The following is a 14883-nucleotide window of genomic DNA, read 5'->3' on the forward strand; positions in this document are numbered from 1 at the left end:
ATCAAATCATACCTCTTGTTCCAATCACAGCTATTAAAAAATGAGAATTACAGGTCTTATGAACTGGTGTCCCACAGGGCTCTATATTGGGCCCTATACTGTTCGGCATTTAAATTAATGATGTACAGTCAGTGTGATATTTTAATGTATATTGATGATACAGTTGTTTTACTCATGGTAGAACTGCAGAGGAGATTGCACTTAAACTAAGAAAATTGTTAAAGGTTGCATCCTGCCTTTACCAAAACTCTCTACAATTAAATCTATCAAAAACAGTCTTCAGGTTTTTCACTAAAGGCCCCGTGTGGACATTGAGCAAGAAATTATTGTCTCAGGAATAAACAAGTTATGTCAGAATACAAATAGGAAGAAGTTCTCATCGGCTTCAAAGAAAAACGTTCAAAAGATATGTGGAAAAGTGATGTTTGGCAAATTTTAGATTTATCTGACACTCCCTATCATCTGATGCAGCTAAAATAGACTTCCTCTCAAGGATTCTCTCATATCACCCATTATCTTTTATGTTGGTCTAATATACACTCTGCAGCTGTAAAACCACTGGAACCGTGATTTATTAAAGAACTAAAAACTTTATACAAACATCCATTCACCTTGTCCTAGAGAAGTATAGTCTGTTTACCTTATCAGATAAAGAAAATAAATAAAAATAAACGTCTGCTTAGGTTATTTAATTCGTCATTGTTAAGCTCCCCTTCTCTGTCTGGCTCTATTAACTAAAAAACTGTTACAAACAGGACCACTCGAGGTGCAGCTAGGGAGGACTGCACAATCCCACTCAGGAAATCCCACTCAGGACGTCTCTTCTTTCAGAACATCATAGCAGTGGATACCGCAATCAACAAGGGAGTCAATATCCTGTCATTCATTTATAAAGTTAAAAAAAATGGTTTATTAAAAGTCACAGTTTAAAAGTAAAGATGGGAAGAAAAACAATGGGCTTTCATCTGCAGTCTTTTAAACACAGTTCGTGATCTAAATCCTTGTCGTGCCTGACCAATCAGAGCTATTCAGCACTGCAGGGGCTGCTTGTCCTGTTGTCAAAAGTCCCTGGACTTCCAAAACTTACTTGATAATATACCTCCTGCTGCATTGGTAACGTTTACAGAACTCTGCCTAATCTTCATGTTAATGTGAAGCTGCACTCATTAGTGGATTTAAAAAAAAATGCATTCATCAATAATCTGAACAGTATCAATAATATCTGTAAATATCGTCAGCTGAAGCTGCTTAATTACAGTCTGTTACTGTGTAAGTGCTTTGTTCATGTTTTCTAAAATTGTAGGAATGGAAAAAAAATACTCTCACCTCCAGATGGCGCTGTTGGCTAAAATTCCTTTCAATTTCTCTGAAACGCAAAGAAGACATGCCATCCTTTGATTTCACATCAGGTACGTTAAAAATATTGATTTATGATATGATAAATATATATTTATGACTTGTTTATATTATAGCAAATTTGGAAAAACACAACATAGTGTAGGGGAAAGGGCAGGGAAGCCCACACCGGTTATTTTATTTTGCTTTGCTTATTATTTTTTTTCTTTCCTCGCTAAGTTTCCCAGTCAGAAATGAAACGAAGAAATGATGATGTGCTTTATTTAGCACTATTTCTTTGTCAATTTATTGTATTTCATTCCCTACTTTGTTGATATGTGCATTATGCAGCTTTTTAATCACATTGAAAAAGTATTAATTTACTATTTGAATAAAAAATAATTATCTTGTTCCCTATGATATGATCTCCTATTATTGAAATAATAATAAATAATAATAAATTGTGTTTATTGTTTTTAACACATTGAGAGGAATAAAGTAAGCAAACAACTTCATTAAGAACATTGTTTATTCAACAGTGGCTCTTCAGTAATAAATAAATGCACGGATCATTCATTCCACAATAAAATTGAGGGAAAGTTGTTTTTAATATATATATATAAATGTCCAAGTGAAGGATTGATATTGCCATGATGGGTAAACAGCATAGACTAGACAGAGACAATCAAGACAGATGGACCTACAGAGAGAGGCTGACAGACAGACAAATAACACACAACGTGTAGAAAGTATTGCGTTTTTTTTTTACTGATTTGCTCTCTTTCCTCTCACTCTGTCTCTCACTTAACATCAATAAAATCACACACCGCAAAGTTCAGTCAGTCTACCATAATCATGATGTAAAAATTACCTAAAAATTATAAATACAGTATTGCATCACTTCAAAGTGCTACAGAGATAGGTGCTGACAATCTTTAAAAAACAGAAACGTTTGTTTACTTTGAAACCGTGTATGTGTGTGTATCTGTGTGTGTGTGTGTGTGTGTGTGTGTGTGTGTGTGTGTATTATTTAGTGCTTAGAAGAGGACCCGGGTACAAAAGTGACCATGGATGGACTTTGTGCCTTTGGATGTCTAGCACTGAGTGTAGAGCGAAGCCCGTTCAGAGGCAGAAGCACTACACAAACTGTCTCAGACTGTGATGTGATGAAGGATCTGACATGAAGTTCGGTGTGATATTCTAAAAAAAAAAAAGGTAATTGCTATTGTTTCGTTCTCTGAATGAACAGTATTACAAGACTTCAACGCTACCAGGAGAAATGTGGACAAGCCTAAAAAAAAATCCCAGAAGTAGTAGTGGTCTGTATGTGGGCGTGCACATCAGAACTCAGACATACACTGAACTTAAAGACAACTTCCTGTTGTTGGATTATGGCAACAAGGCCATTCTCTTTTTCCCATTACATATTTTATTAGTATGGATTTTAAATGTTAAATCAATACGCAATGATTTTGATTGTTTCTTGTTTATCAACACAAAGAGAAACATATCGGGGGTTTCCTGATGTTTTTCAAATATTCTTTCTTATAAAACTCAGTTACATTTGGAGAATCTGTGAAAACATCACAAGATTTAACTCTAAGAAAAATATTGCCTCTAAAACTGCTTTGATCCACTTCCAACACTACACTACAAAACCACAACGTTTGCGTGATAATTATTCTTTTTTTATTCTTGTTTTTAGGGAGTTGGTCTTTGTAGCACGGGAAATCAATTTAAATTATTATTTTATTTATTTCTTTTACTTTTACCATCCTGAATAATTGTCTGTAGAGTTCAATGTCAGTCTGATGCCTATCAAAATATGATAGGTGTGTGTTTGTATTCAAATATGGATGTATGATTAGAGATGAATTCAAAGCTTTCTTTCATGGGGGAAAAGAAGTCTGGTATGCAAAGCTGAAGTTTTGATTGTTTTCTTAAAGGCTGATTTAACATTCAGCGTTACACATTCTAGCAGCGAAGGAGAAAAGTGTTGTTTCAATGGAGAATCCAGGAACACCAACGCTCAGAGGATACCTTTATGAACAAGGCACACACATCTTAAAAGATCCATTGCTGGTGCATGTTTTTGCCCATGAACTAAATAATGACCATTTTTCAAAGCACAGGAGCAATTTTTAGTTCATTTGAGAAGCCTAAGAAAATGAACAGATTTGAGTATTGTAGGGGAAGGGAAGAAATGACTTGTATTTAAAAAAAAAAAAAAAAAAAAAAGTTAAGCCTGGGGCCATAAATTATTTATAATGGGTTAAAATATACAAGACCACCAGCATGGTTCTCTCAGCAGCTCTGTTTTTGTCTGTGCTTCTTGTCTGGACCTTTGAGTTCAAGAACCATCAGAATCACTCCCAAGTGTCACAAGACATGTAACGTATATTAGCAGAAACCATTTTTTGTAAAGGCATTATTTCCTAAAGGCTCTGAGCTAAAAATCAAAAATAATCATTTGTGTTTATCAGGGACACGGCAAAGGGGTTTTCCAGTTCCAACATGGAGAGCCCTGGCCTATATTTGGCATCTTATTTTATATATTTAGCCTCTTTATTGAAGAGCCGAGGAGCAGATGAAAGAAGGTGGAAGGGGTAATGATGAGAGGCGGCGATCAGAGGAGGAGGAATATGAAGACCAGGGTGTGAATGAAAGAGGATGAAAAGGAGATGAGAGGAGAGGAAGGTGTGTGTGGGTGAGAGACAGAGGGAGGAAGAGGACGCGTGAAAGGCAGGAAGCTCTGGTCGGATCGCCGACAGAGCACCTGTCACTAAAGAGGCTCCTGCTTTCTATCAGTGTCTCCTCCCCTCTTTTCTCCATCCATCTCTTTGTCTGCTAACAGGAGGGACACCCGAAGGGGAAGGAGCTGGTGCTTAAAATTCCTCCTTCCTTCCTGTGTCCATCTCCTCTCCTAAAGACCTGTTGTCTCCATAGCAACAGACTCTGTCTTCATACTGAGCTTATTCAGTTGGTAGTCATGAATGTGTGTGTGTGTGTGTGTGTGTGTGTGTGTGTGAGGCAGAGAGTTCAGTGTTGTTAATGCCTCTCTGTGTCAGTGTGTGCATCAGTGTGCCTCTGTGCGTGTTGTGTTTTTACAAAGAAGAGGGTGTAGCTTCACCAAATGTCAGTCCAACACTCCGTACAAACTTGTTTACTGAAAACCGTTTTGTTAAGCCAGTCCATTTTTTGGTCAATCAGAAAAGAAATCTAGTGTCGAAAATGGAAGGAGCGTTGGCTGGTTTCTCGACTATAAAAACGTTTTCTTTTCAGTCTTTGAGTTTTGAAATAGGCACCATGACGCTTTTCACATCCCCCCCCCCGGCCCTGGAAGCATGTACATCTTTGCAACAGTCACTAAGACTGACCACCCTTCCGGACAACGGCAGCCAGGTCCGTTCTCAGATTGTTTTGTTTTTTTGGGGTGAAGGAGGACGCGGGGGGTTATGATTGGCTGTCCATCAGCAGCCAGGGGAGGTCGTGAGCGGACTGTGGTGCAGGTAGGCAGAGTTCACCACAGACACTGGAAAGTTGAAAATGAACGGAGAGGTGGGCGTCGTCGACGTCGAGGTGGTGGTCGTTGAGGATTTGGGTCCGAGTAGGGGGCTTGCGGTGGCGGCGGCTTCTGCGGCGCACGAGGTGGCGAGGAGCTGAGTCTCGAACTGCAGCAGCTGACCCATGAAGCTGAAGTTTGGGGAAATGATGCTGCGGCGCCGGCGCACAAACTCGAACGCTTCGTCCAGTCGCACCCGCTTCCTCTTCATCAGGTAGGCAAGGCAGATTGTAGCAGAGCGAGAGATGCCTGCTTGACAGTGGACCAGCACTCGCCCACTGGAGTCTCTAACGGAGTCTGGGGAGAGATGGGAAAGAGGTCAGAGGTTTTCATGACATTGACACATTTATTTTCAGGTTCATTTGGTACAGATATCACTAACCGATCACCCGCACAGAACTAGCATCAAATTCCATAGCTCCAAATTTTCGATTGAGGCTTTAATAAAAATGACATCCTCAACTGTGGATGGATTGTCATGGACTTTGTAAGTGACACGTCAGACTCTATCAAAGTCATGATCCAATCACGTGCCATCTAGGTCCATTATGTGTTCATTTATAGAATGTCTTCAACACTTTAAATTGAGATACCTGTGAAATAAATTGGTTATACGTTTACGAATCACAAAATGTTTGCATCCTTTCAATGCTAAACTACGATGGAGAAAAAAAGTGCACTTATTACACCTGCTGAAAATAAAAAGGTATTCGCATTGTTAGTTTGGCTTCAGCATTTGGCGAAGATTCAACACTGTTCCATTGAGGTCAGCCACACTGAGCTGTTTGTTAATCGTGATTTTGAAATCGCTCGATGTTATTATTTTTTTTTTTTTAATGGAAAATACATGTGAAATGAAGTGCATGCTTTCCTGTTTAAATTACAAATCAAAGTGCTCCGAGCAGATCATTTGAGGACAATCCTATAGAGCGGTTAGCAGTAATCCAGTCAAGTAGCCTTCGCTTTAAAAAAAAAAGGGGAAAATAGCACTAAGTTATTCTTTTGGAGTAAAAAGGCCTAATTTGAATTTCGTTAATAGCCTGATCCCATCGAGGCACTTCAAAATGTAAATCAAATTCAAAAATAGCGAAGTAGAAGCTGATGGCTGTGCTTGCAAGTGAAATACAGCAAAATGAATGTGTGCTCTGTCTCGTGTTTCGCTTTTTCCCCCCCTCTGCTCAGAGAGCACAAAGAGTTCTTCTCCACAGAAGCCACTACCCACTAACAAACCAATTTAACCCCAGATGTATTTTTTTTTCTATATCTTTTTATCCCCAGAGCAACTAAGAGTTCAAACCCAACAGATGTACATGGATCCTCACCTAAACCTCCCCTCCTCCCCTCTCTGTGCAAATCTACCCGCTAACTAACCTCAAAGTGAGAAAGCAGCAAATCACATTAACTGAAACACACATGAGCAAAACTTGAGTCATCAGCCTCGTTCTCACTTCCTCTCATGTCCTATTTATGTCTCTTCCTCCGTTCCTATGTTAAAGCATGCGGTTACATCCGTTGCATTGAATAATCAGATTTCGGTAATAAGACTGATTGAAGCATTTACAATAACTCAATTTCCTCAAGAGCCTCATTTTGAGCGATTAGTCGGACATTCATGAGAGGGCAGCAGCAGGGAAACAGAAGCACACGTCAGGAAGAAGGTAATGGAATTACTTCAATGATTGGTTTTCTCGTGTTGATTAATTGAATCTTCAGTTCACGCTCTCATCTAAAATATCTCGTAAAACACACAGCGATTTATTCCTTAAAAATATATCACACTTTTTTTTTTTTTTCCTTTCCCTGCGTCTTGCTATGCTTTTTCCAAATGTCTACGTTTCCTCTCTAAAAACACATACGGACAATTTCAGGTAACTCCAACTCCAGCGTCTGTTCACCCGGTAACAGCGGATGAGTCAGACTCTGGTCCCACAGCAGCTAACTATGACGCATACCAGCACCTACACACACACACACACTCACACATCAGAGTACATGCTCACGATCATACACCGACAGCACAGAAAGCACACACACGCAACGTCTACGCACAAAATGCAAAGCAAACAACACAGTTCTGCGACGGTTACTTTCTGCAGATTAACGACAGATTGGAAAATATCCTCACGTCAAGTCGCATTTTCTGTACTTTCCTCGTTTCTACAATGGACTCATTGATCATGTTTTGGAAAGCCCCGTGTGTTCCGACGTAAAGAAGCGACGCAGGGCTTTACAGCACAGGTCAGTGTAGGATTTCAAAAAATGAGCGTTTTTGTTAAGCAGAGCTGTGATGAGCCAACATTGCTGATCCTCAGATTACAGTGTATGAACCCACCCAGCAATGAGCAGACATTAAAAAAAACAAAAAAAAAAACATAATCTATGTAGACTATTGATTTAAAATTCATAAAACTTAGATGGAAATATTATACTGAAGGGTACATAATGTGCTGTAGCCATATCTATTTTTTTTGGTGGTGATCCACCATGGAAATGCGTTTGCTCCACTGAGATACGACACACTACAAGACACAGTATGTCACACAAGTGAGTACACTTACCTATGAACTCAATAGCCTCCAAGAACCAGCAGCTGATGTCTTCTTTATGGTTATCCTCCACAGGGATACATTTGTACTGGTACGCCCCCTCAAAATGATTTGGACAGTCTGCGGACACGTTCAACAAGGCGGAGATTCCAATACCGTCTAAGACCTCTTTCTTTGAGGCGTGGAGGGCGCTGCCAAGGTAGAGAAACGGAAGAATCTCCACGGGTCCCCCCTGGACCAAAAACAGATAGGAGGAAGACGGTTCATTTATTTAGACGAGTCATTAATTTAAAAACTCATCCATTCATTAGATCTTTGAATATAGAAAACAACGTATGACCCAACTGTATATGATCATACAAAGAACTCACTGTCTCACTTTACAGCAGAGGTCATGTACCAAAGGACTTCAGTAAAAGCACAACCTCGTAGAAATACTTTGTTAATCACATCATCAACTCTTATCATTGGACTCTAGTATCTTATTATCTTGTAGGACAAATCCAGGGTCCCTTACAGTCCATTTAATTTGTTAGTTCAGGTCTCGAGCCAAGTTAGTTCACCACATGGAAGAAATATGTTGCTGTGCAAGCAGCCATCTCTGACAGTTGTTCGTGTTTAGGACTCATAGACTGGTTCATCTTAGTGGGTCATAATCAACATACTTTCGTGGAGTAGGACGACTTGGACTTTTTCATACAATCACACAGGAAGCAGGAAAAAAAACGTTTCCTTTGAGAGACCTATGCTTCACAGTAACCCATCTTAAGAGAGCTGGTTTACGGTCATATACATGATACAGAAGCTGCAGTGTATGCACAAGTGCAATTTACAACCACAAATGTGCAGTTCATTCAATTACTTTGAGCAACGTGCTGAGAACTTTTAGTCTCATTTTATATCATGAAAAGGAGGATTCTCATTGTCTATATGTGCAGCTCTGTTTTTCTTTACCGACTACATATTAAAAGAAAATACTATTTATGGTACAAAACATACTTTTATGTAATTAATACAAATGTGGCCTGGGGCTCAACTTTTCTACTTGTGTTACTTGAGTCTTATCTTGTTTGTAGCAAACTGTACTAAAAATAAAAAGTGTTCTCCCAAATGTCTACTTGAAGAATAATTCCAGTCATAATCTGATATAAGAGTTACAGCATTGCTTTCCCTTCCGTTTCATCTGAGTGGTCAGCTGGTCGTCGGTCTATACCGGTAGTGAGATGTATTGACCAGTATTGTCTGTTTATGTCATCACCACTGAGGACCTCGTTACTGACACAGCGTCAGGAAATGATCAATACGGCTAAAAGACGTAATATAAGGGGGGGACAACAAATTGAAATCCTCATCGAGTACGTCTCCCTCATCAATTTCTAAGGTGCAACAGGAAGCTGTATTCCTGCTAAATAACTCCCACCTGACAGTGTGGGCGTGACCATCTAGCTGTGGGTTGTTTTTTTTTTCCTTTCTGTGGAACATACAGAGGCTTGATTGTGTGCGTCTCTCTCCTCATGCGTTCCAGGGTAATTAGCAGAGCACATGTGACTGTCAACATGGCATAAAATCTGCAGTCCAGAACAGCAGATCACTGACCAACAAATTAAGCTAACCTGGGTCACAGGAAGTGACGCAAATTGGTGAATCAATGACGAACTAAAACCTTGAAAGAGGCTTGTTTTGGGGGGGAAGACAAAAAAAACTAGTATACACACAATTGTGATTTTCAGCAATCAGATATCTGTTATTACCTTTTCACTAGTTTGAACATCAAGGCTGTACGGGGACATGGCTAAGTTGAGCAAAGAAAGATGACTGACAGTTGGCTAGGTAAATAACTCGAAGTGTTTGCACATGGCAGCTCTCTATGTCAACACGCTGATGATGTTATGCAGGATCAAAAGCTGAAATAGTTGTCTCGTGTGGAAGGGGAAAGAAAATCTAGTTTTCATCCATCAATCAATATTCAATCAATATTATTTTGTCCATTGCAAGTGTATCGCTGATGAAATTGACAAACCAAGACGATTGGAGACAATTCAGTAAGTCTGAGCATGTGTGCTTCATTTCCTCTTCTTGGATGAAGACACTTTTTAGCTGCGGCCCGAACATTGAGTGCTCACACTCAAAAGCAGCTTACGTAATGCCTACATCAAGTTGACACTGCTGACCGTGACCTCGTTATTAAAAGTGTTTCTGCCCTTGTGTTTTACCTGATCATGATGTGGCGTTCCACATGACGAGCAGGCAGAGTCGATGCTCGACTGGCTGGTGAGGGGTGGCAAGGATTTGGTCTTTAAACAGTACTCCGGGTACTCTGCGAAAAATCTGTCATATCCACCTGAAAAATAGACCATGTGATTAAATATGGTGCATTAAATGCAATGCTTTGAAAAGCCCTCGAGTATCATACTGTATAATACACATTGTTTAGTATGCAGTAGTATAATAAATTAAGAAACAGTCTTGTTTTTAGCATAGATATTAATTCCATTTAGGGACTGAAGGCAAGTTTTACATCATTCAGGACAACAACATACAGCAGTATAGATTTTTTGTAAACCTGTGCGAGTGTGTGTGTGTGTGTGTGGGGGGGGGGGTTAGGCACTAAAGAAGCGTTGCACACATGTATATCCAAGACCATCTGCACAATCTCCACCGAGTAGCACAAGGTCTTCAAACCTGAACCCTGACCTACTCTGTCCTGTATCTACAGCCGTGGATTTGAAAACAATTTAATCATCCCTTTGCTTTTTTTATTCATCTGCAGGCTGACCACTGCTCTCTGCACCTCTGGGATCAAATCAGATTAACTGAGGAAATGTCATCTTTACGAGCTACACACATACACTCCTGTGCTTCAAGGCGTCTGCGTCATTAGGATGCACAACACAAAAAATAATGCGACACAGCTTGCAGCTTGCAGCAGCTTTAGTTTTCAGATTTCCTGCAGCCCAAAAATAGCCTTGTGGGTGAAGCGGGTGTTGATTTTACATTTTACAGCTCGAAGTGAAGTGTTTCTGAAAGGATCATGTGTGTCCCTGTAAATCTCTCTGGTTTGATGTGGCTTCTACGCATCAGCATTACCTCATTCACTCAGCTCACAGCCATTGGTCATGTGTGAATGTGTAGCTGTGAGTGAGTGAGTGTGAGTGTGTGTGTGTGTGTGTGTGTGTGTGTGTTACAATAGCGCAGACACCTTAAGAAATATATTTCAATGTGTGTTTGTAAGATAATAACTACAAAAGGTCATCAATAACAGACAATTGCAATGGTCGTATCATTTATCATTTTTGGTAGAAAAATACCCAACATGCACATTGACATACTACTACAATTAAGAGTTATATTTTGTAATGAGGCTTTAAATATTATGAATGGCTGTATTTGTTCCATTTGAAGCATCACTGAAATTCAACATTGTAAAAAGGACTTTTTACATTAGAGGTTGCTCCCTCCAATGGAAAGGCTAAATTACCAACAAAATCAAATATCAACTTTCGTTTCATTATTATTATTATTATTATTATTATTAATAATAATAATAATATTATTGTCAGGCCTATTATTAATAGTATTGCCATGATTGAATCCTCTGTGACTTGTTATTTGTAGTAGCTTATATTTCATACACCTCTCTCTAATGGCGTATAGTTTGGTTGTGAGGATATAAAATTCATCACGAGGCTTGATGTCTTTAATTCCCATATTTACCTTTCAGCAGGTATATTTGTGTGCCGGAGGAGTCCCTGCACAACGCATTGAGAACCAGAGTCAGAGTGCTGTCCTCCTTCACCGTCTCAGAGTCCGGCGTCCTCTCATCGTACAGAACCACCGCGGAATACATTCCGGAGCGTAGGCGGCCCCGAACCTCCTCGTCCCCGGCTAGAATCTGGTCCAGACTCAACACTGAGCCCTTGGCTCTGCGGCGGACGATGGTGTTACAGCGCGCATTCACGGCGCCGCGGATGTGCCCCGCACTGAAGGCAAGGAACGAGCGGCAGTCCAGCAGCAGGCACTTTGCGCTGTCGTCCTTTAAGAGCCGCTTCACCACCGGGCAGTCCATCTCTCCTAAGTCCTCCATAACACGTCGTTTCAGACTGCGTATGTAGGCTTCGCTGTCGATAAACTCCTCTCTGCGTTTCCCTCTTTCTCTTCGCCCACAGCCCTCAAACAGTGCACACGGTGCTCGGATACCCTTAGCGCGTCTTCTTTATCCGCTCATTGTTACCGCACTTGACGCTCAGTCCCGGTCACCTCGTACTTTCTCCCTCTCCTGCTTCAAGTGTGCCTCTCCTAGGTTGTTTCTCTTTTTTTCCCTTTTTTATGAATGGCTGCATCGCGTCACAGCGGAGGTGACGTCAACTCATAGAAGCCTATCACACAGAGTCTAGTTTCCCGTCCCCTTTCACTCCTCTAGCGTTCATTCATAAAAGAAAAGAAACAGACATCAATGAAACGAGAGGCGATAGAGATTAGACTCCATGAGCTGCACAGGGGAATTTGCACTCTGCAAGCTCTCCTAACCAACCAACGGACATTTAAATGACACGTTGAAGGTGCTATCTTAAAAACTGAAAAAGAAAAAAAAAACAGTTAACATTGTAGTCAATCTGTCTTATTATTTGAAGTTATTCAAAATACTTGACTTTTATTTTTTACACAGGCTATCTTAAGCGTTTCAGCCTCCTTTAACTTTGATTTTTTTGATTTGTTTAAAGGTTATTACTTTCATTTAGCTATGCAGCTACTTCAACAAAATAAACATCATGGTAGCCCAATGCCAAACAAGGTCTTCATAGTGAAGATGTGGAGGTTACTCATTTATGAAACTGAAGCGAAGAAGATTGGACTGGTGAAATAAGCAAAAATACCTTATTATGAAGATTCTTTATATATATATATATATATATATATATATATATATATATATATATATATATATATATATATATATATTACAACAATGATATCGTTTTAAGATAGTTCCTTCCCTAATCTCAATGCAAAAAAATTTAAATAACTTGAATATAGCTGTGTTTCATGTGAAAATATTTCCCATTACAAATATAGTCACATATTTAAAGTACACTTTATACATTTTGTTAAAAATAAAATACATTTAACAAGTAATTTCTGTTTTGCTGCAATGAACTGGACTGCTTTGGGATGTGTTTGCCTATTTACGCACGTAAACGTTTGTGTGTGCGTGTGCATAAGTCTGAGTATGCATCTGTGTGTGGGTGTGTAATCCTACAAGCGGAAATGTAATTTGCATCTCCTATCACACCGCCTTGTCGAGCGTGTTCAGGTATTTGCATGTTGATCTCATTTCCATGGTTACGAGAGGAAAGAGCAGAAGCAGTAGACGAGAAAAAAAGAAAAAAGCTAGACACCCTGACACAAGCAGACTGGTAGAAAAAATAAGCAGACACCAGCTGAAAGATAAACAGACTACATTAATTCAAATATGATCATTTTAATGCTGTAACACTGTTGAAAAGATTCATTATGAATGGGATTATGTTCGAAACCTTGTGTGGTGTGAGCTAAGCATAGGCAAGCCATTTGTAAGGCAATTGTTCAGATAACTGATATTTGTTTATGAATACACAAAGATTGAAGTCATTACAGTAAATACAGGTATGACCTGTCAGAAATGTTAAAGCCACGCTTGGCAGGCCTCACAAGCTTCTTGTTGAATTCATTGGACAATTTATGTATCGATTCATATTTTCTGTCTTTAATGTTTAAAACAATTTGTTTACATGTGGCAATTTTGAATTAAACAATAAAAAAAAAAAAGAGACAACTGCTTTCTGTATGATATGAAAGTGTGAGGGCATCTCAGATTCTATGTTGATTCTATGATTTAAATCGGAGTCTAATCTCATTATATGAGACCATGTTGTTGCTTTAACACTTTTAGCGGACATGTTTCTCCAGAAATTATATTGCTTTACTGTACAACTGAGGTATGTCCAACGGCAATATCTAAAATAGTATGTAAAGAAAGGAAGAGGTATCCTGATTTGTTTATTTTATGGATGAAACTTGGAAGAGAAAATATGAAGCAAGTTTTAGACTAATGGTCATTTTAATATTTGAAGACCAACAACTTATATATTAAAAGGTATTAAGCATCACATAAACAATTTGAACAATTGGACATGATTCCAGGAGCTGTGCCATTGACACAAGGAATTTCTGATGTTTTTTGGTGAAGACGGCTCTTTAACTTGCTGGTCATCAAATCATCCAGTGACTACCTGAATCCTTTGTGCATTGCATGCAAATATTACTCCTCCACATGTTTATAATTGTTTTCTTTAATTTGTTATGTTTGTAGATTGACATGAGCGGGGGAAAAAATAAATTGTACGAAACGTTTGTGAAAATGTTTATTTTTTATAAATCACAAATGGAACATGAATTGTCTTTGCTCTGTGTGATCCTCAAATGTGATTAGTTGTCAGAAGCACTGCAGTGAAAATAGAAGGACCTTGACCATTAAGACAGGGAGGTGAGAGAAAGTGAAATGGAGGACAGCGACAGACACAACAGAGAGGAAGAGGAGAAAGAGACGAAGGATGGAGAGGGGGAAGGAAAGGTGAGAGACAAATGATTGAGTTAGAAAAAAAAGGAGTAATTACTTGTGCTGGAGTGTCGCCTCTAGTGTCCTATATAACCATATACGAACACATACACACCACCTCCCATTACTACCATCCCTAAACAATACCTCGCATAGGCGGGATGGAGTTGCTGCCGTAGCAACAAGGGAGAGGTGTAGGAGGGCGGAGACAGCAGGCAGGAGGCTGCAAGGGGATTGGCTGGTTACAGACTCTGCACTGATGTCATCTCTCCCTCCTTTTTGCTCTCCCGTCCATCCATTCATCCCCTTGTATTCCTCTCCTGCATGCTGTCATCATTCAATATAGTGAAAGTAAGAGAGAGAAAGAGAGAGAGAGAGAGAGAGGATATTTTTTATATGAGCTTGCTAGTTCATAAATATATCTTGTACTTATCCTCCTTCTTCCAACCTACTCCATTTTCTTCTCCCTACTCCTTAACTCTGTCTCTTCTGTTGACACCTTACGCTTTCATCATACTTTCCCTGTATTGTAATGTCTTCCAGTTTAGAGGCACGTTGAATATTACAGTCATGAAATGCTAATTTTCATCTGTTGTCTGAAGATCCAATTAACACATCCCCTCGGCGTCTATCTAGCATCTGTTTGCATTACTTTTTATTTTATCAGTGCTGTCCATTTCATTAAACAAATCTTAAGACATCTTCAGATATAATGTTCTTTCTGTCAGATGAAAATGTGGATGGACCACTAGGCAGCTGTGGCTCAGTTGCTAGATTTGCTGTCTCTCAACTGGATGGTTGGGGCTTCCCCAGCTCCTGCCGCCCCAAACTCTCGGCACACCCTC

General features: G+C 39.6%; 1 protein-coding gene across 2 annotated transcripts; it reads right to left on the reverse strand.

Moving 5' to 3' along the window:
- Positions 1-1850: 1850 nt before the first annotated feature.
- On the reverse strand, positions 1851-14157 carry dusp4 (dual specificity phosphatase 4). 2 transcript variants are annotated; one of them, XM_079363643.1, is made up of 5 exons: positions 14097-14157; positions 11158-11859; positions 9657-9784; positions 7456-7675; positions 1851-5194 (listed from the first exon to the last, which is right to left on the reverse strand). In XM_079363643.1, exons 2-5 carry the CDS (start codon positions 11525-11527, stop codon positions 4806-4808), a joined length of 1107 nt encoding a protein of 368 aa, XP_079219769.1. In that variant the 5' UTR covers positions 11528-11859; positions 14097-14157; the 3' UTR covers positions 1851-4805. The 2 variants fall into 2 exon arrangements, with proteins under 2 accessions (XP_079219769.1, XP_079219770.1); XM_079363644.1 differs by lacking the exon at positions 14097-14157 and having other exon boundaries at positions 11158-11869.
- Positions 14158-14883: the final 726 nt, after the last annotated feature.

The sequence above is a fragment of the Symphodus melops genome (genome assembly GCF_947650265.1).
Source record: "Symphodus melops genome assembly, chromosome: 16".
NCBI lineage: Eukaryota > Metazoa > Chordata > Actinopteri > Labriformes > Labridae > Symphodus > Symphodus melops.

Bases quoted from the DNA above. Each gene is read 5' to 3' on its own strand.
- dusp4 (XM_079363643.1), bottom strand. From the start codon at position 11,527: ATGGAGGACTTAGGAGAGATGGACTGCCCGGTGGTGAAGCGGCTCTTA. The intron at 7,676-9,656 runs GTAAAACACAAG...TTTTTGGTCCAG, and splicing joins GAACGCCACATCATGATCAG to GGGGGACCCGTGGAGATTCT. The intron at 5,195-7,455 runs GTAAGTGTACTC...ATCTCTCCCCAG, and splicing joins GGAGGCTATTGAGTTCATAG to ACTCCGTTAGAGACTCCAGT.